At 37.0% G+C, this 21098-nt stretch overlaps 1 protein-coding gene across 3 annotated transcripts in view; it reads right to left on the bottom strand.

Moving 5' to 3' along the window:
- Positions 1-21098, bottom strand: part of runx2a (RUNX family transcription factor 2a) — a 35982-nt gene that overhangs the window by 8265 nt on the left and 6619 nt on the right. The window contains exons 3-5 of one of the 3 annotated variants that reach the window (XM_043262709.1): positions 20975-21079; positions 4814-4990; positions 2794-2955 (exon numbers count right to left, since the gene is read on the bottom strand). In XM_043262709.1, the coding sequence (XP_043118644.1) occupies positions 2794-2955; positions 4814-4990; positions 20975-21079 (444 nt within the window). The remainder of the gene's footprint in view (positions 1-2793; positions 2956-4813; positions 4991-20974; positions 21080-21098) is intronic. The other 2 variants (XM_043262711.1, XM_043262710.1) reach the window with 2 other exon arrangements.

The following is a 21098-nucleotide window of genomic DNA, read 5'->3' as shown; positions in this document are numbered from 1 at the left end:
GATCTGTGGATTTACATTTGCTCATTTGGCAGATATCTTTATCCAAAGCCACTTTATATCAAGGCGTACATTTGATCTATATATGTATTCGCCGTTATTGCATTCATCAAAGATATTCAGGTGGGACGCCATCACGGAGTTCACCCAACACGCTTTTAAACCAGGCTTCTAGTTTAAAACCGGTCCTCCAGTGTCCTGTGATCCCACTCTGATAATTCATTGCTCTCTGTGTAATATTATGCATGCCTTCATCTGCGTTGTTATCAGTCACCAGGTCTGAAAGGTGTAACACGAGCCCACGTTCGAGAAGAATAGCCACGCAAGCAGCTGCAGAGGGCGAGATGCGTTCGGGACGTGTCTTCTCGAGGCCGAGCCATTCAGCGGCGCTCCGAGGAAGAATAGGGGGCGTTAGGACCAAGAGGTGCGTGTGTCTCTTTGAGGAAAGAACAAAGGCTGACATCTCCAAGATGAAAGCCGGGTGAAATCTAAACTAATCAAACCCAACGAGGCAGCTGGCCGGGGTTCAAAAAGCAGCCACACCAAGAAGTCATTTAAACTTTCACATTCGCTCCAGGCTCAAAGAAAACAGTTAGGGTGGGGAGCCAAGAGAAAGAAAAAAAAAAAAGTTCAAAAACCAACCTGGCGGAGAGTCAAACAGGTGTATTAAAGAAAACGTCCATGCTGTGTGTTTGTTTCAAAACGAACCCCAAGGGCGGGTGGACCGCAATCTGGTGCCTGTTTCATTAATAAAGGCACAGTCACAGCAATCTCTTCCAGTGCTTTTGGGTAGTTGAAGAGAACTGCTTTTGGAAAGCCCATGTAGAACTATTTTTATCTAAAACTATTTCAAACAACATTCTTCTGTAATTATTGTTTATGCAACCGTTATGAACGCATGTGAATTTAAATGCTATGTGGAATATTTGTATATTTCAAAAATGCATTTGTCACGCTACAGGTCATTTAAACTGGTCATGTAAACTGATTTAAACTGATCATGAAAAAAAATAAATATAAAATTATGCTTGAAAAATACAAATTATTTTGCATGCAATACATATGTTAAAGTTGCAACTAGTAACTACTATATACTACTTTTGCAGTAGTAAATAAAATGCAGTATAATAAAATATATTACAAATATTTATTTATATATATATATATATATATATATATATATATATATATATATATATTTTTTTTTTACAACAAAAATAAAAATATATACGACACATAAATATGTAAAAATGATTATATATTATCAATATTTAAAATATGTATAGTATATATTATTTTATGTAGAGTTAATATATAAATATTGAGGTCATACGAAGTGAAATACTATCTGCAATATTTTAGAAATGTATCTGTTACAATGCATGTTCATTTATAATAACATAAAAGAAATAAAGAAATAGCGATCAGTTACAGAAGTTATGACATACACTTTCCCAGCATTCAAATAACTTCTATTATAAAATCCAATAGACCTGTTATGTACCAACTACCCGGTTACCTTTTGAGGTCCGTGAGTCAGAAACTCTAGTCTGTTTTATTGTTCCTTTTCAAGGCATTTCAAAAGAGAGTTGAGTTCAAAGACTCCATTGGAGAGGACGGGGGTTAGGGGAGATATTCTTTCAGATGCTCTCTATTTTTAAAGGTGCTATTGCTTGGAAGACATTTGCCCACGGGCGACGTAACAAACGCTTACAAAGCAGAAAGTTAACACCGGAAAAATGCTTTGATTCGACTTCGGCAGGGAAAGAAGCGAACGAGTGTTTGGACAAATGTTCACGGCTAACACGATCAGCTAGGAAAGTAAATACAGGCACGTTGAGACACTCCGTTTCCCACATTTCTGAAATGAGTGGTTGGCAGAGACAGCGAAATGGGCCAGAGGAGAATTGTATTGCTCAGACGTTGCTCTTTCATAGCTCTTTGTGAGTCACGTGGAGTCAACAAGTGAAAAAAAGTCACTTAACTTCTGTAATCCCACATCTGTCTGAGTAAAACGGGATGTTCAATGGATAAAAAGTGGGAGCAGGGCTTGATTTTATTTATCTGTAATTGATTAGGTAATGAAAAATTAATCTCTGTGTAACAAATGGTTGCTGACCAGCCTGAAATATGTTGAATCAAATATATATATATATATATATATATATATATATATATATATATATATATATATATAATAATAATAACATTGGAAAATTAAAAATAAAATATGTGTTTTTTTCAATATTTTTAAAAATAGTCTCTTATACAGTGAAAAATAATAAGTTTGGTATAGGATTTAAAAAAAAAGGATGATGTTCCAAAAGTTTTACCTTTAAAATAAATACTGTTCACATAATCTTGAACATAAGCTGTTTATAATGATAAGAGCCATTTTGAATAACTGTGTTGTAAGAATGAATTAGCATTTTATAACGATATCTGAAGTATCATGTGACTCTGAAGACCGGAGCAATGATGCAGAAAATTCAGCTTATAAATAAATTATATATTTTTTTCATTTAAAATTTTTATCTTTTATTGTAAGTTTAATCAAATGAATGCAGCCTTGGTAAAAAGAACATTCTTTTCAAAACATTTAAAAGAGATTTTTTACTCCAAACTTGTGGCCAGCCGTGTATAAAATGAACGTGGATTTGATCTCGGGGGAACTTGTTGAGAATTTTAGTTTATATATCGAGGCAAATCTCAGCACAGTCTGAAACATCATCTCAGCCTAGTTGTGTTAATAGAGCTCTTGTCTGTGATTTGTGTTTCTGTGATCTGTTAGGTTACCTGAGAGGCGTCTTGGCACGTCGCTGATGGAGGGCAGGCCCGTGGCGCGGGTGGAGGACAGCGGGGTGGTGGAGTGGATGGAGGGAGACGTCATTTGGCTCAGGTAAGGAGTGTAGGGCTGCTCGTAGGACCAGGGCGGAGAGGACTGCGCCTGCCGCGGATCTGAGAGGATGATAAATGAGACGACTCCAGTCAACATCTGCACAACAGCGTCCTCAAAGATGTGTTTGGGTGTGACTGTAGCCTCTTCTCTTTTAGGACCACAGCAGGGCTTTTATAGCTCAGTGACCTCAAAAACGAACGCTATCACACGCCACCACAAAAAAAGAGTCGGTCTCGTGAAAGCTGTCGGGAACACGTTGGGTTATGTTTCACTCACAACAAAAATGTTATGTTGTAGATTTTTATTTTTATAACCATTATGCATGTTTTGCATCATGATATCTTTGACATATATAACAGATATATAAATAAAAAGTGTTTTTGTGTGTATATTTGTGTGTGTGCATATTTATAAACACACACACACAAACATACGCACAATTGAAATTAAATTAAATTTTCATAATTCATAAGTTTTTGTTTACATATATATGTATGCGTTCTGTGTATATTTATATATATATATATATATATATATATACACACATGCAGTATACATTTTGAAAATATTTTTTTTATTAATATTATTTTTAATATTATAGAGTATAAATATATTTAATATATAAACATAACATTTTTCTTAAATATATACATACGTGTTTGTATTTATATATACATGTTAAATGTACACAGTATACAAAAAAATATAACAAAAAAAAAAAATTATTTGCTGAATTTTTATGTTTTGCAAATTAAAAGAAAATTGTGCTTTGCGTTATCATATCTTTGACATAGTTTAATTGTCATGAATACATAATATGACAATGCTAAAAATATCAAGGGCCCTGAAATAGATTAGTCTTTATGACATATAATTTTTAGATATATTAAAATGGTTTTTGAGGTTCCCCCTCAGAAGAGTCCTTCCTGGTGAGCCACGTTTAAAGACTCGTAGTGCACACAAAGTGGGTGACCTTTCTTTTTATAACAATATGGAGACAGAGACAGAGCAGACTAGTATAAAAGGCTGTGGTATGTAAATAGCTTAATCACATTCAGAGCCAAGAACGGTTTCCTGTTTGCTTTCTACAGTATTCTAGTAAACACAGCGTCCGCTCTGACAGGAGAGGGACTGGAGACGCTCCAAGAGAATGGCAAACATTATGCAAACTTAAAACTGAGCGCATGTGAGGCTAAAAAAAAAGAAAAAGCCCACGCTCCAATATGCCAAAAGTGAAGCAGGAACTAATGAAAATATTTGGACAAATGTAATGGAATTAAAGCAATAGCTCACCCAGAAATGAAAATCTGTCATTATTTACTCACTCTCATGTCGTTCCAAACCCGTAAGCTGTTATTTTTTCCGTGGAACAAAAAAAAAGGAGGAATCTTCATCAGTCTTCGCCAGAACCTGGTCTGCACCATTTTGAATAAGATTTGACGATGTTTGGGTCTAAACTATTATATGATTTCCGAAGGCTTGAATAGAGAAGAGAAGCATTAAAAAAATCCATCGAAAACATCTTTTGTGTTCGATTACATACAGAAGCTCAGGTATGGCTTGAAATGAGGGTGAGTAAACAAGCAAGCGTTCTTTTTTGGGTGAACTGTCCCTTTAAGGTGATGTAAGCAAAGATAATGCCTCATTCTCGTAACAGCAGACAAAAGGGTTTGCGGCTGTCGGATTCGGTCCTTCAGTATCTCCTGTTTAAATCTGATTGACATTTCTATTTCTTGCATCATTCTCGCCCACTGGCTTTCATCTCCGCAGGTTTATCTCCAGCAAATCAGGCCTCTTAAATAAACCTACCTGTTCTCCAAATTCCGCTGTTTGCACAGTATTACATAAATCATAACGATCCTCCACTAAAGGTGATGGCTGACAGACTGAAACAGTTGCGTTGAAGGGCCGGTTTACCTGAGATCTGAGTTTGCCCCTGCGGATTGAAGGAGTTCGGCGTGGCGTTGAGAGACGGCCGGGGACTCTGGGTTTGCACGGCAACTCTCATGGTGGTCTGTCGTAAACGCTCTAACTCGCTCAGGCGCTCGGAGAACAGCGGTGCTTTAGGGGGGTCTTCCAGTTTCTGTCTGTGTCCTACCGAACAATATATGACAGAAATTGCAGTTAATACACCCACTGCTCGATTCCGACCCACTTTCGAAAGGGATAGTTCACTCAAAAACGAACATTTACACACCCTCGTGTTGCTGCAAACCTGTACGCTTTATCCTTCTTTTGAGAAACTCCGAAAGAGATATTAAGCAGAATGTTCAAGCTGCACTTTCTATAGTGGGAAAACAAGAACCGCAAAAGTGATCCATTCTCTGTTTTATGAAGTCATATGATTGGTTTGTGTGACGAATAGATGCAAATGAGCCATATTGATTGATAACACCCTTAAATCTATTGCATGGTCTTCAGATGAAGCACAAAAACTATTTTCATGGCACTTTTATGTTTTCTGTTACAGTGTTTATTCTCAAGTTTACTCTTTCTAGATTCTCCGAATTTTACTCTTTAAATGTTGTTGATGCTCTTTCTGTCAATGGGGAAGTAGCACTAAAACAGTCCAAAAGCAACTGATTTCAGGCAAAAATCTGTTGTATAGTTTCAGATCACCTGCAATAAGCAAAAAAATCACATGTCGAATTTTTTTTTGCATCAAAGCAGTAAAATATCCTGATGACATTTTTTTTTTTGAATAACTTTCAACAGAAGTGTAATATACGGGTGAATTTAATCTCCTTTTAGTTTCACACCTGCTTGATTTTTTTTCTTTCGGGGTAATACAAAAATGTCCATGCTTCTCTTTTTCATTCAGTGAAAGTGTAGAGATGAAGCGGCGCCAAGCTCAATATATTTCCATAGTTATTCCTCTTTTATGAACTCGTTTGAAGTCATGTGACAGCTTTGTGTGATGCTTTATGTCGGTGAGGTTTCAGAGCTCAAATAACAACTTTAATCTGAACACAAAGCAATCGTATGACTTCATAACAAGAAGTCACATTCATTATTTTCATGGTGCTTTCACGGTGTTACTTTCGATCAATTTCACTGTATGGAAAAGGTCAGTTTGTAGATTCCCCAAAATATTCCACAATGACATTAGAATAAATAAATAATGACATAACTGACTTTCTTTTTTTGTTTTGGTAGCGCTGCACTCTTAAAGGGACAGCGCAGTAAATAAAGAACATTCAGGCATCATCTACACACCCTCTCCTTGGTTGAAACTGGATAGTTTGGAGAGGAACAGACCACAATTAATTAAAATAGTCATTACTCATTGAAGTGTAATGAGATTTGAGATCTACAGCTGAAGGCAAGATTAAAATTACAGTCTGTTCCACCCAAACAGCTATTGTATGTCTTCATGAAACATAGCACACGGGTTGTATAAAACAAAATACTTAAATATTACGGTGCACGCATGTTTCAAACAACACGGCGACAGAGGTTTCATATTTGGACGACCTGTCCCTTTAATGTCTCTACCAAACGATTAAACCTTGCTATTTAGCAAGCAGAATGTGATAAGTATGTGGGTCAGATGCGTCCGCGATCTCCGGGCCTCTGATCGCAGAGATCTCAGTTTTCACAATAGCGACCGGCGCACAAAAGGAGGGGAAGTAAATCGACTTTCTACCTGCCCGTGCATGCCGTCGTTTTACACCGTGGCTTGGATCCAAAAGAATTCACAGTCAAATTACACAACTGCTTTATTTCCCTATTATTCCTATCATGCTTGAAACTATGTCTGTGAGTCACGACAAAAGCATGACCCGCCAATGTTTATTCATTCATTTCCCATAAAAGTCCTCTATCCTGCAATAAAGAGTACGAGTCACGCCATGCCCCTCCGTCCACCTCCTTCCCCATCACGTGAACCACTCTTTCCAGTCCACACGGAGCTCAGCATCTCCACTAAAGAACCTGATTTCATTGGAACAACACTGTTGTGTCAATACTCCAGAAGAATATGTGTTAAAGAGGGACTTTGTGCGTCTTTTTTTCCGCGCTTGTCTGTCTCGCCCCGGTCGGTTGCTCTGAATGGCTGTAAAGTAAATATCACACAGAAGAAAAGAGAAACTCCCGCGAAAGCTTGGCCCCTCTCCAGTCGGTTCGAGCCAGAGCTACCTCCAATCTCGCAAAACCTGATTGTGCTCCGGAGTTCGCTTGAGCAAACACAGCGGCGCGTTCACAGATGAATGTCGAGCGCTTTGCGTTGAGAGCGTGAGTAAGTCCCTGAAAGTGTTCCCTCTCGCTCTACGCTGTTAGAGAAGCACAATTAATACCACAGCTGCCAAAAAAAAGGGAACCGGCCCTTCAGACGATGTTTTCGCCAAATTTAATTGGTTAAATTTTACAAATATGGAAACTTAGATTAAAAAAGCCAAACATCTGACTAAAAAAAGCCAGGTAGATACAAGATACAAAAAAGCAATAAATAAAAAATCTTAAGATGTTAACTAGCAATTCTGAAACAACTGACTGAAAGACAAGATACAAATATAGAATTGTAAAAAACATTTTAGATCTCGCTGTTTAAATCTGACAGAAGTTAACATGCAATTGCAAAAAAAAAAAAAAATTGTCAATTAAATTGGAAAGTCAGAATTCTCAGTTGAGATATACAGATATATTTATATATATAAAAACTGAATTTCAATTGTGTGCTATAAAAATTTAGAATTCAAGTGTGAGATAAAAATGAGCAATCATCTTTAATTTTATTTAATTCTGTACCAGGAACACGTTTTTATATAAAGTAGCATTGCTGCAGCTGATATCTGTGCGTATTACATAATGCAAGCCGCTGATGTCAAAACATCAATAATAAATCAATAAAAGTCTACAAACTCTTTAATGTACCGCTCTTTAATTGCTCAGGAGACATAAAAGAGATCATTAAAGTATGAGAAGATGCTTCCTTGAGAAAGCAGACAAATTGAGAAAACAGTCGTTAAACAATATAAGTATAGAAAGAAATGAGACGATGCTATGAGCACTTCTGGAGAAATAGGAGCTTTTTTAAGAGAGATCATTTTTAGAGTTCATAATGTGTTTTCTGACTTTTGATTGGAGGCTTCTGAAACTGCATGGGACACATGTACAGAAATGTTTGGTAACCCTACTATTTCTGTACAATTATGGCATTTAGCAGACGCTTTTTTTCCCAAGAGCCTTGGAGATCACGTTTAGCACCGTCATGTGTGTCCTAGGAACATGTTCTGAGCTCTGCTGGAGAGGATGGAAGAAAATGACTCTTAGTTTTGCAGTCCAAGACTAAATTTCCAGAATGAAAAAAGGGGGATGCGAATGATTCAGCACGAACGAAAGGAAAATCCCTAACGCTCATCCTATGAGACATGCAGAGTGCTCTTACGTTTACATCAGCGCCAAAAACATCTCTTAGCGCTACTCAGATGGACACGTCTGCAATAAAGGGAAAAGATCCCGTTACGGCAAAAAAACGTGATTATTAGTTTTAAGGTTGAGGAATAAAACTTTGGTTGGGGGTGAAGAAAGTAATCTCTACAAAACCTCCTCCTGGCACAATGCTGGAATGTTATGGACGGTTGCCAGGGTGTTGTTATGCGGTTGCTAAGGTGTTCTGTATGGATTGTTATTCGGTTCTTATAATGTAAAAAAAAATCTTTGATATATATTAAAATATTTGATCAAAAAATACGGTAAAATTGAGAAATAGTTCTATTCAATTTGTATGTTGAATATATTGTAAACTGTAATTTGTTCCTGTGATCAAAGCCAGTCAGAATCACATGATCTTTCAGAAATCAACACTGATATGCCGATTCGCTGCTCTATAAACATTCTCATGTATTATTATTAATTTATTAATATTGTTGTGGAAACAAATGCATTTTAACTTTGAAGATTGATGAATAGAAAGCTCAAAGAAACAGCATTTATTCGGAATATAAATCGTCTACAGGATTATAAAGGGTTTTCCTGACATCAATTTTAATGCATAAAAGTATTCAAATATATATATGTGTGGGTCAAAGACGAAAAAAAGTGTTCCGTTTAAATTAATTGCAATTTTTTGTTTTTCTGAGCCAATAATAAATCATTTTTCCCTGATTTAGTCTAAATCTATTTTTGACACATTAAAAATAATAATTACATTTTTAAAATTTGCCAGTATCCTAGGCTTTACCCATTTGTCAGGAAGATTTTTACATAATAACCTAATAAAAATGTACATGCTTCTAATTCTTTTATACATTTTAAGCAGAGTAAGCAGGTTATAATTTTTACAAAAATATTGCGTTGCACTGAATGACAACGTAGCATTATTTCAACCAAATTTTGACATTTTATTCTCCGTAAACCTTAAAGCGGACACATGTGACGGACGTTAAGTCACATTTCGTCTTTGACCCCAAACTTTGTACTGGGGTTTTTCGTGTGCAGAAAAAAAAGCCACGCTTACATCCTCCCAAGGAAAGTTTTCTCTGTGTTTTGACGCAGAAACGCCTAATGATGGTAAACAATATGAGCGTGTAAACACAGAGCGGCCTCCGGCTGCATGTTAAATTGCCATCTGATAGTGGCGTGACCCGCAATAACACCCTGCGCTCATTAAACACCAGCACGCTTTCAACATCAAATATCAGCCAGAGCCGTCAGAGCGCATCAATCACGCCGCGGCGACACGGGGAATAAAACGCATGGAAGAAGAAAGGGAAACATACATCCGTCTAGATTTCATTTCTTTAATTGCCGTGCCGCGGAGGGCCGACTCCTCTGAAGAGTCAAACAATGGATTATTTCACATGGCAGCTCCCGCGAAATTAGCGAAGGGGGGGAAGAAAGCTTTTTAAGGACAGGACGGGGGCCGAGCGCCCGCTCGGTCTGAGGATCAGAAGTAGACGGAGAGGGGGAGAGAAATGGAGAAAGCTGACGGCAGCCAAGCAGCGCTGGAGGTTAGCCAGTCTCTTGTGTGGTCCGTGTGTTCAGAGCTTCAGGAAGTCAACCACGCCAAGAAGGGGCACACATGCTACTAGAGCTTCAGAAATCGATGGGCCGGCTGCAACGATCGGACGCCGCGCGAGCGTGTGACTCCAACAAGCAAACTTTTATTCCGGGGCCGACGCGGATTGGTTTCGAGGGGTGATCTGGGGCCAGAGCGATTCTCGGAGCCGTGGGGTTTATTACCGTGACAGTTTTTTAACAAATGCATTTTTTCATAAATTAAGAAATATTTCTGTTTCGAATAAATGCTGTTCTTTTGAACGGTCTATTCTGGGAAAAAATTAAATGTGTCATATGAAGCATCAAATTCGGAAAGGATCATGTGTTGAAAATTCAGCTTTGATTGCAGGAATGTATTACATTTTACAATATATTCGCAAAGAAAGCGGCTTTTTTAAATTGTAATAATATTACGCAATTTTGGTGTTTTTACTGTATTTTTGATTGAATAAATACAGCGTTGGTGAGCAGAAGAGGTTTCAATGTTATAGGAACAACATAACAACCCATTCAGAGCACCTTAGCAACCGCATAACAACACCCTGGCAACCATCCAAAACATGCCAAAATCGTGCCAGAAGTTTCCACAGCGTATAATCGAACGATGCTGAAAAATCAGCAATATATATAATAAAGCAACTGTTTTTAAATTGCAATAATATACTTTATTTTTGATCAAATAAATGCGGCCTTGGTGAGCAAAAGAGACTTATTTCAAAAATATTTACAAAATTGTGCAAACTGTGAGATATACTGTATTAATAGCGTCTACTTTTACTAGCACACATGAAAAATGATTCTGCTGAAGTTCTGGTTCCCTTAAAAGGCAGCTGACTGAGTTTGCTCATGTTGTATTCTGGGTCATTTTGACCTGGAGAGGATTTTCTTTTTTTCCCTGAGTATACTAGTTACTGTTTTCACATCGGACTAAAACTCACTGACTTTGCTGACACGGGATATAACAGCTCACCAAAAAATGCTTTGACTTTTGCACTTTCGGGGGATTTTTCCTTCTCAAAAAGGGCCAGCCCGGAACTAAATAGCTCACGCATTTCTTCTATTGTAACCTTAATATCAGATTCATTATTTTCATCGACTTCAGTTCTTGTGTTATGTAGCTTACGCGACTCTTTGAGTGAGCGTTGCCAAAACGATCCACAAATAATGCTTTCACTCAACTGCATGAGCGCCGGTGAGGTCTATGACCAATCAGTACAGAACAAACACAAAACCTGCGCTAATTGAAATAAATCAAGCTTGGATCCAGTACATGGTGGCTATGTAGCATTTAAAATTGCCAGCCATTGATATAAACCCTCGGTAATAGCACAAAATTCCCTAAGCATGCCGTATTTTCATAACGGCTCCATATTAAATACTATTCCACCTGGCCAGTACGTCTGTGTATTGCTAGTCGTGTAACCCGTTGTTGTTGATAGAAGCCATCGGGATTCTCTGCCAACAGCAACAGTCGTGTTTTTCTCTCACCGGGGGAAAGTACGAGCTGAGCCGTCCCGCGTTAGCTTCACTTTGAATGGCCTGCCTTGGCTTTTGTATGTGTTTTGCGCGCTTCTACCTGTCCGTGCACGCAGAGCGACGTTCAAAGGGAGAGGAACATCACAGGTTCACGGCTAATGCTCATTTCAGCATCGAGCAATTAGAGCGGCTCGGAGCAAACCGCAACGTAAACAGTCAGACTTCAATAGAAGATTTGATGCGCAACATATTGATTGTCAGAAGCTGTTACGCAAACAATACAGTGAAACGTGTGCTGGCACAACACTGAGGATTTATTCATTCCTTTAGCCTCGGAAAGCTTTTGATAGGACAACAGGACTAATAAGGGAAAAGGGATTCTTTTTTAACCAATTTTAACTGGTGAAATTCATTTTAGCATTGAATAACATTTGTGTAAAAAGAAGTGGCAAGGCTTGCTTTGATTAAACCAAAAACCAAAAGTCCAAATTACATGCAAATTATAACATATTATTGCACTCGGAGATGATTGCAATCTTAATGTGGTGTTTTCTTGTTATTTAGTATTTTAATATTTAGTAATGCATTTATTTATTTGTTAAAAAAAAAAAAAAAAACTTCTGCTGGAAAATGTATTTTTATTAAGAAAAAATGGTTATGTAAAAAATATTATGTGGTGAAAAACATTTTTTTGTATTGATTGAGTAGCATCTTTTAAAAAGAAATGGTACAAAAAGTTTGTTTAGTTTAAACCTCAAAATTGCATGCAAAGCTTTTTTATTCATTTTTAAATTATTTTATTTATTTAAAAGTATTTAGAATTTATTTAGTATTTAGAAAAGTATTTTAGAAAGATATATATATATATATATATATATATATATATATATATATATATATATATATATATATATATATATATATATATATTTTAATATTTTTATTATTAATTGTACTAAATAAATAACATTATTTTATATAAAATCTTTGGCTCTAATTAAACCAAAAAATTTAATAAAAATGTTGAATTTTATATTTATATTAAATATTTAGTTTTGGTTGTTTAGTATTGTATAAATTATATTTTACATTTTTAAAAAATGCTCGCCTAGATACCTCCAGCCTCACGTCACCTTGGTATATCTTCGCTCTCCACCTCCTTCAGTCTCTCCGCCACCTGCTCGCCGCTATCGGGTCGGCGCCATGAAGTCGATGGCTGTTCCTCTTCCATGGCTCCTCCTCCGTCGGCTCCACTGTTGACCACCATAGGCTGGGCTCTGGATCACCTCCCGCTCCGGACTCCTGTCTTCTCCTGGCTCCCTCCCTCCGTCTCTTCCTCCTGGACTCCGTTTGCTGACCCCCTCCCGATAACCCCTCCCAAGCTCACAGTGTTTTTGTTTGTTTTATGGAGCGCCAGGAGTCGCCTCCTAGGAGGCTATGTATATCACCAAGCCAGCAGAGGAGCTCTTACCCCCTGGGTGATCTCGATCACTTCCTCTGCTGCTACTTCCTGTTCCAGGACTATAAAACTGTAGCAAGCCACTCACCTGCAGGTTGCATTGTTTCGCCTGTTCTATTGTTGGTTCTCGAGTTTTCCTTAGTCTTTGTTTCCTGGTTTTTGACCCTGTCTGTTTACTGTTTCTCTGATCGTTTGCACGCCTGACCTGACCTCCGCCTGTCTCTGGATTTTGTTGTACCTAGCCTCACTATATATATCTGTTAGCCCTGTTCGACGCCTGCCTGTTATGACCATGCACCGTTTAATAAAAGCCTGCACATGGATCCATACGCCTACTCAGACCGTTCCATATATTGACAGGCAAGGCTTGCTTTGATTAAACAAAAACCAAAAGTCCAAATTACATACAAATTATAACATATATTATTGCACTCGGAGATGATTGCAATCTTAATGTAGTGTTTTCTTGTTATTTAGTATTTTAATATTTAGTAATGCATTTATTTATTTGTTATATATATATAAAAAAAAAAAAAAAACTTCTGCTGGAAAATGTATTTTTATTAAGAAAAAATGGTATATGTAAAAATATTATGTAGTGAAAAACATTTTTGTATTGATTGAGTAGCATCTTTTAAAGAAATGGTACAAAAAGTTTGTTTAGTTTAAACCTCAAAATTGCATGCAAAGCTTTTTTATTCATTTTTAAATTATTTTATTTATTTAGAAAAGTATTTAGAATTTATTTAGTATTTAGAAAAGTATTTTAGAGAAGATATATATATATATATATATATATATATATATATATATATATATATATATATATATATATATATATATATACAGAGAGAGAGATATATATATATATATATATATATAAGACTAACATTTTATAATATTATTAATTGTACTAAATAAATAACATTATTTTTATATAAGTGGAAATATTTTTATTTTATTTTATTTTGTTTTAATGAACAACATTTTGTAAAAACAATATATATATATATATATATATATATATATATATATATATATATATATATATATATATATATATATAGAACAAGCAGGTGATTATGATATTAATAATTTGTTGTTGTTTTATGTTTTGTAAGTGAAAAATACAATCAGTGCTTTTGTAAAGTGCTTTTTACCCCAGGGTCCTTTATCCTCAACATACCTTACTGTCTCAAAGAAGTAAACAAGAAAGTAAGAGATAAAATCAAAAAGAAGCGTGCAAATTAGATAGTGGTGGAAAAACTCAGAACATTTACGCCATTTACCGTCCTGCTCTCTCTCTCTCTCTGTGAAACGTGTTTGGCTGAGTTCTGCATTAGTGAGACAATAGCTCTTTTCCAGCCGTCTTCATGGCAGTCAAAACACAGCGTCACGGATAATCTTGGCAAATACCTTTTTAAAAACAAGCCATGTTTTCCATCTCCCCAATGTGATGTGGCATTAATTAACAGAGCCAACGCAGGCAAAGCAGGAGACTCCTCACACAGATTTACCTTCATAAGTACAGACCGTGCACAAAACTTCTGCTTAAAATGCTTTCTTATGTTTCACTGACGTTCCAGCTACGCCGAATTACAGCACTGGAGCAGAAGATCTACAGCAGAGGCCAGAAAATGCATTTTCTGAGCAAGAAAATAATTGTGTTCTTTATCATTTAGTTATTTTCGGCCCATCAGGTGAAAACGATGCATCTTTTACTAAAAAAAAGATCCAACGTGTCAAAAAAAAATTAATTTAAAATGAGAAATGTAAAAATAAAAACTAATACAAATTATTCATAGAATTATTAATACTCTGTTTTACTAAATAATGTTAGGAAGCAAAAATAACCTTAAAAAAAACACTTAAAATCTGCATTAATTGATTTATAATAAACATGAACTTAAATTCAAATAAATATATAAAAAAATATAATTTATTTTAAAATTAAAAGCACGAACATTTTGATATATTAGGAAAATAATATAAAACATTTGACACTTTTAAACATAGCGCTCTGTATGCTTATTAAATGCGATATTAAAAATAACACTGCGCTTTTCCTAGCGCATTACGTCTGCCTGTTTTTAAAATGCTTTTCTGATAAATGATTTAGTTTTACGTGACATCAGTCGGCACAATCGCGTATTGATTTTGTTCTCTTCCCTCTCCCAGGCTCATAGAGACCGTCTTTCACGTGTCGAGCCCACCAACAAACCGGCGCGAACGGCTCAGATATCACGCAAGAACGGCGCTATTATGACGGAGAGCGAGGAACACTGGCGGTCATGGTGGTAAGAGTAACACAGGCCTCCTCTGAATCGCCCGCTCTATTAGTCCAAATTACTCTTAATAACCACAGTTACACCAGAGCCCTGCGTCTGATCACTCGCTGCAAGCATTCCCTACCTACAGCAATAACACCGACGCTTGTCTTCTTGTGTGTCTTGGCTCTCATTGGCTGGAGATAATTGGATCAGTCTCCAGTTGAATCTCCTAAGTGATATTTTCTTTATAAACGAGCAGACGTTGCTGGGGAATTTTCACGCTAGGCAAAATATCTGCCCTTTCTCAATAGTTAGGGAAACGTGTGGACCACCTCCGTATCAAAACACACACCCTATGTAGGCATGCCTGAAGTTAGGACTGACATCTCAGACAGGGTTGTTGTAACTAAACTAAAACCATACAAATGCTGTTACTTTTTAAAGCGAACGCTATCCGAAATTACTACAAAAACGATTTAGCTTCTGCTGGTTGCTGAGAAAATAGACAAAGAAGTAGTAAAAAGAAATGCTAAAATGAAAACGCCAAATACGCAGCACGATTCAAACTGCTAATAATGCTATATTTGACTAATAAAATTATTTCTCTAACTCAAATTGAACAAAAAAACTCGCTCATTCTCGGTCTCAACCATAAAAGAAACGTTTTATGAAATACTGATGCGACTGAAATACAAAATTTGCATAAAATGGACATTAATACTATCAAGAAACGTAAATAAAGTTATTGATATACTGTATAGATATATTTTAAAACTAGCAAAGCAATACAGAAACAAAAAATTGAAAAAAAATACGAATGGAAATGATAAAAATGTATACTAATTTAACTGTTAATTATAATTAGTAATATTCTCGTTGATACTGAAATACATTAGTAGAAACGATATAAACATAAAATAATAAAAATAACCAAAAAAGCAACAAAATTACCGAAACCTTCTAATAAAAATGAAAAATAATTAGCATGAAAAATATATATTGTGATGCCATGATAACGCCGATCTCACTGGTTTCTTCTGCTAACTATGGTATCTGGTGTCTAGTTGGTTTGAGCTGGTCTGGTTTACCAGCTAATGACCAACTAGAAACCAACAGTCACGTTTCAAAACTACCGATGGCTTCTCTGCGCTGTACGAGTACGAGACTGTCCTCTGGGGAAGATCTGCGCGACCCCGGAGCTTAATTAAAGGCCCGAACGTCTGCCTGCGTCTCTGAATGCGCCGTTTTGTGCGTGTCTCTCTGTTTCTCTCTCTTAAGAGCAGGAGGAATGTGTAAACAGGCAGAGGCAGAGGCAGCTACGCGGCGCACACACGCAGGACGTTGCACAACTCCGAATGCCTCTGAATGTGTCATTTCCTGCCGGCCACCTGCCTTCCGCAGCGCTTCGGATAGACTGAGCCGAAACATCATTTGCTTAAAAGTGCAAGTCATGAAACCCCTCAGCAAACCTCAGAAGAGGCTGTTGTGTTTCCGCCCAATGTTCACGTGAAGCCGGCGTTTTCGAGGTACAGCGGAGACTTTCGAAAAACGTTTCAGTTTGAAAGCGTTTCAGTGTAACTGAGACTTTTAAAAAGCGTCTCTGCGTATCCTTGACGATCGTGTAAATAACAACATCTTGGTAGATTCCTCATTCGATCACCCCAAGCGCACGAACGCAACCGCGACCTAAATAATAATAATGAATCTATATATGCATATCTATACTTGTTTGAAAACTCATTCTCTGTAAAAAAGATTATTTAATGGCATTCATGGTTCCATAAAAGAATAAATAGAATCTTTCTGTTGCACAGATCATGGAAAAATGTAAAAATCGGATCTTTTATGAGCTCTTAACCAAAACCTATTATAATTGATCTTATTTATTTAAATATCTCTGGTCTTACTTGGGGTGTTATTTAAAAGGAAGATAGTTTGGAATGAGCGGTCTCTCTTATTCCTCTCATACAGGTTTTTTGGTGGTTTTGAACACCATCGATGCCCATGTGATGCCCAAAAAAGACATTTTTGAGCCAATCCTTCTTTACTTATTTGGACTTATTGGAGGTTTCAATTTATATGGATCCAGTATCACTGGACACTATAAAAACCAATACTGGTCATTTTCTGCCTGGACTTTCACGTTAAATAAAAAATGCAGCTAAAACAATATTTATAATATGTGAAATATTATATTATAATTCCTTATTTATTTATTTATTTATTTTGCAGCATACTATTATATTTTTTGCTAATAATTTAAATTACATTTTTGTTTTTATAGTTTTTTTTTACTTAAATTTAACTTAAAAATAAAACATTTTGCCTCGGAAACAAACTTTTATCTTATATATTATAGCGGTTATTGTTCACATAATGAAAATGGTTTTAGTGAACGATAATAGTCCTAATTATTATCTACGCTACTTATTTGATACTGACTATCAAATAAAAAGCACTTGCGCCAACCGTATAATTCGGCTCACTAAAACGTTCGTGTTTACACCACCAGAAGCTGCGTTTGGAAGTCGTGACTGGTATTTTCCCCGATAAACACAAAGTCAGAAAGAAAAGCTGAGATGAATGAGGCGAGGGAGATGAAAGGCCGTCAGATCAGAGATGCCCGAGGGGGCGAGATTAATCCGTAATGAATGAAGATCACACACTGGCATAAAGTGCCTTGGATGCGCCGCTGCCAGATGTGTTCATTGAGACGAGGAGGAAGAAACAAGACGTTGAGGAGCGATATTGTTGGGTTTGCCGCGAGAAAGTTATCTCTGAGGACGAGGCCAGTGGCAACAGCTGTGTGCCAGGCAGGTTGGCATGTGCTTCTACTGAACGCGCCAGAGCCGGATCTACAGCAGAGCTCGTCAGACTCTGTGTCTGCGTGTGACTAATCGAGGTAATTAATCACACGGAATGTTGGTGGGTGGTAACCAGGGCGTTGCTATGGGATTGCTAGGGTGTCCCGAGGGAAACAGTGTAACAATTCCATTTATTTTCTCCATAGTTAAATTGATTTTAAGCGATGACCCTTAACTCTCAACGTTGGATTCCCCCTGAAAAGTTAATCATTTTGGTGCTTTTTGGGGTATTTTTCCAAGCGTCTTAATCTCACGGCGTTCCCGGTCAGCCTTTTAATTGCTTGTAATTGAGCATTATGCCATAATATTGCCAGCACTTGACGAGTTGACGAGACTGAAATCCGGGATTCGTTGTATAAAGATAGATTTACAAGCTACTTTTTAAAAGGCTCACAGGAACCCCGCATCAGACGAAGGACTTATAAAGAGTTAAAGAAAGATATACTGCAATATACAAGGTTGTTAATCATTGGTATTTGCTTCTTTTAAAACCATTATTTCAACTTTTTTTTTCTTTTAAATGATAATTTTTACCATTTAATTTGTGAGTAGAACTACATTACCCAGGCTTCTGTGTTTTTTAAAGTCCACCAATCAGAGAGTCCCGGTGAGTTCCGCTTTAAAATTCCACCAATCGCAGAGCAGCGTTGAGCCCTGCTTTGATATTCCATTTTAATTACATCACGTGAGTCGAAACGCTTCACAGGATTGTATTTTTCCCCCCTCATTAAAGCTATTATGTTCAAAGTTTTGTTCGATTTTCAAATACTATTTTGAGTCAAATCAAAGTAAGAGTCTTAAAAAAAATCCTTTTGGTGTAACGTCAGAAACCAACGCCATGTAAAAAGCTGTTGTGGTGGGTTTTATGATATTACGGTCCCCCGTTGAAAGGTAACGGGGTCGCAGTCATTTAGAAACACACACCCACAGCAGATTTAAAGCCTGCTGTCATATCCCGAAAGCTTTGAGTAATTCCACCACCGAAAGCAAACCGGTTTGCATAAAACGTAAGCGTAAGAAACATCTGCCAGTCACCATTAACGGCTGACAGAATGCGATGTACTTTCATTAGATTATCCCGCCACAAAAGGTCGTCTCGTGAAGAACTCTGGCCGTAATGTCAGACTTTAATGTAAAAAAAGAAAGCCAAGCACGGCGTGTTCCTGATCCCGTTCTCCGCCGCATGAAAGTAATTCACGACAGCTTGTGTGTATTTACTGGTCCTGGGGCTCAGTGTGAAAACTTCAATTTGGCAGCGTCTTCTAACAGTTTTTTTTTTTTTTTTTTTTTTTTTTTTTTTTTCGTGCAGCGAGAGCAACTGAGCAGAGCGGTGCACACAGCTCACAAGTCCAGACATCAACTCAGATGAAGCAGCTTTTTCATAATTGAAGGATAACTGGAGCTTTTTGCCAGATCGGGTTCCTCTGAGAGAGAAAACACTGGGCTGTTTCTCCTTTCCGTGACACGTCTCTGTTCAATGTATCGGGAAAACTTTAAAGCGTTTCGTTTTTTTTTGCGTCTGAGAAACGTCTCAATGGTTTCTTATAAATCTAGCTGATCGCATAATGACCCAATATTGATGTACAAAATGGATTTTGTCTGGAAACACATCCTGGCTTTCTTTGTAACCCAACCATAGGATGGATTATTCCTTCAGTGCATCATATACAAGAGCGTGGCTGCGTTCACAATAGCATGCTTGCATGCTTTTCTTAATGCGCACAGTATGTGAAATTTCTGTATGCATGGAGCGAAATTTCCAGTTGCAGAGCGTCCCAAAATGCAACATGCTCAATTTTACATCGGCTCAGTCGCATCCTGGGAATGGAAGATTTGCTTACTGCGTACTGAATTCAATGCGCCACGTACTATGTAATATGAAAGCATTTAAATAAATCGTATTTATCGTAATTGTGACAGTATATCACGATGTGATATTATTTAAATTTTCAAAACGTATTTGTAAAAGTTTATCGCACTTCTGAGTTTAAATTTTAAAAAAAACCTGTCGATTTAACATGTATATTTTATATCTTGCAATTTATATTTGAGTTCAAATTGGGTTTTGAGTTATATATATATATATATATATATATATATATATATTTCACTATTGCGTCACAGTTCTGAGTGTATATCTCAAAATTTTCACTTTTGAGTTGCAATTACCTTTTTTGCGATTTTTTTTATTATTAATTATAATTATTACTATTATTCTGTTTGATCCGATGGGGGAAATAGGCTTTCATACAAAGCGCATTTTGGAAAATTGAAGGGAATTTCATTTCACAAACAGCTAAAAAGAAACTGCAAGTCATGCATTGAATTAAAGTTTAAAAATGTCAGCAGTATTTACTTGCTACAATAATATTTCTTTTACTTACATGGGCATCACGTTGTGAAAAAACATTAAGTTAATCAGGTCATGTGACGTAAAGTTCAGTTTAAAATGTTTATCCTGAAATAAGTATGCATACTACTTTTAAAACAATAGATATCCCTCCAAAAAATCTTAATTTGCCGCTTATTAATAGTTAATAAGTCATTAATGTGTGCAGAATTAACACTAATAAATGGCTATAATATAGCAATATTCATGCTAACAAGCAATAAATAGGTGTTAACGTAAAATAGAGGTTCTTTTAGATTGAATTACATACAAGTTTATATATAGATATGTATGTTTGTTCATCACACAGGAAGCAGAGCGGGGTTTAAAAACAACAGGCCGTACGCAGTATGCAATTGTTCCATTGAGAAGACCGGCAGAGCTGGGGTCAGAGGTCGAGGGGTCCGCACGGCGCCCGCTCGTAAGAGCACGATGACGGACAGACACGAGAGGCCAATACGGTAAACATTTTCATTTTGTATTCGCCGCTCCTCAAAGGCCGTCTTTGTGTATCGAGGCAGGCGTTTTTAAAACGCTACCGTAACGCGGCCATTCATGCATCGGCCCGCGCCGCGTCATTCATCTAGTCACGTGACGTGCGATATTTGGGCTGGTACTCACTTCGCGGCTCCCGAGGTCCGTCCACTGTGACCTTTATGGCTCGGTGGTAAGTGGCCACTTGCGGCGGGTTCGTGAATACCGTGATTGTCAGCGTGAAGCTCTTTCCTGCAAAACACAAAAAGGT

Source organism: Puntigrus tetrazona, chromosome 17 (genome assembly GCF_018831695.1).
Source record: "Puntigrus tetrazona isolate hp1 chromosome 17, ASM1883169v1, whole genome shotgun sequence".
Taxonomy (NCBI): Eukaryota; Metazoa; Chordata; class Actinopteri; order Cypriniformes; family Cyprinidae; genus Puntigrus; species Puntigrus tetrazona.
The sequence above is the reverse complement of the archived record's forward strand: the minus strand, read 5'-3'. Positions and strand labels throughout refer to the sequence as shown.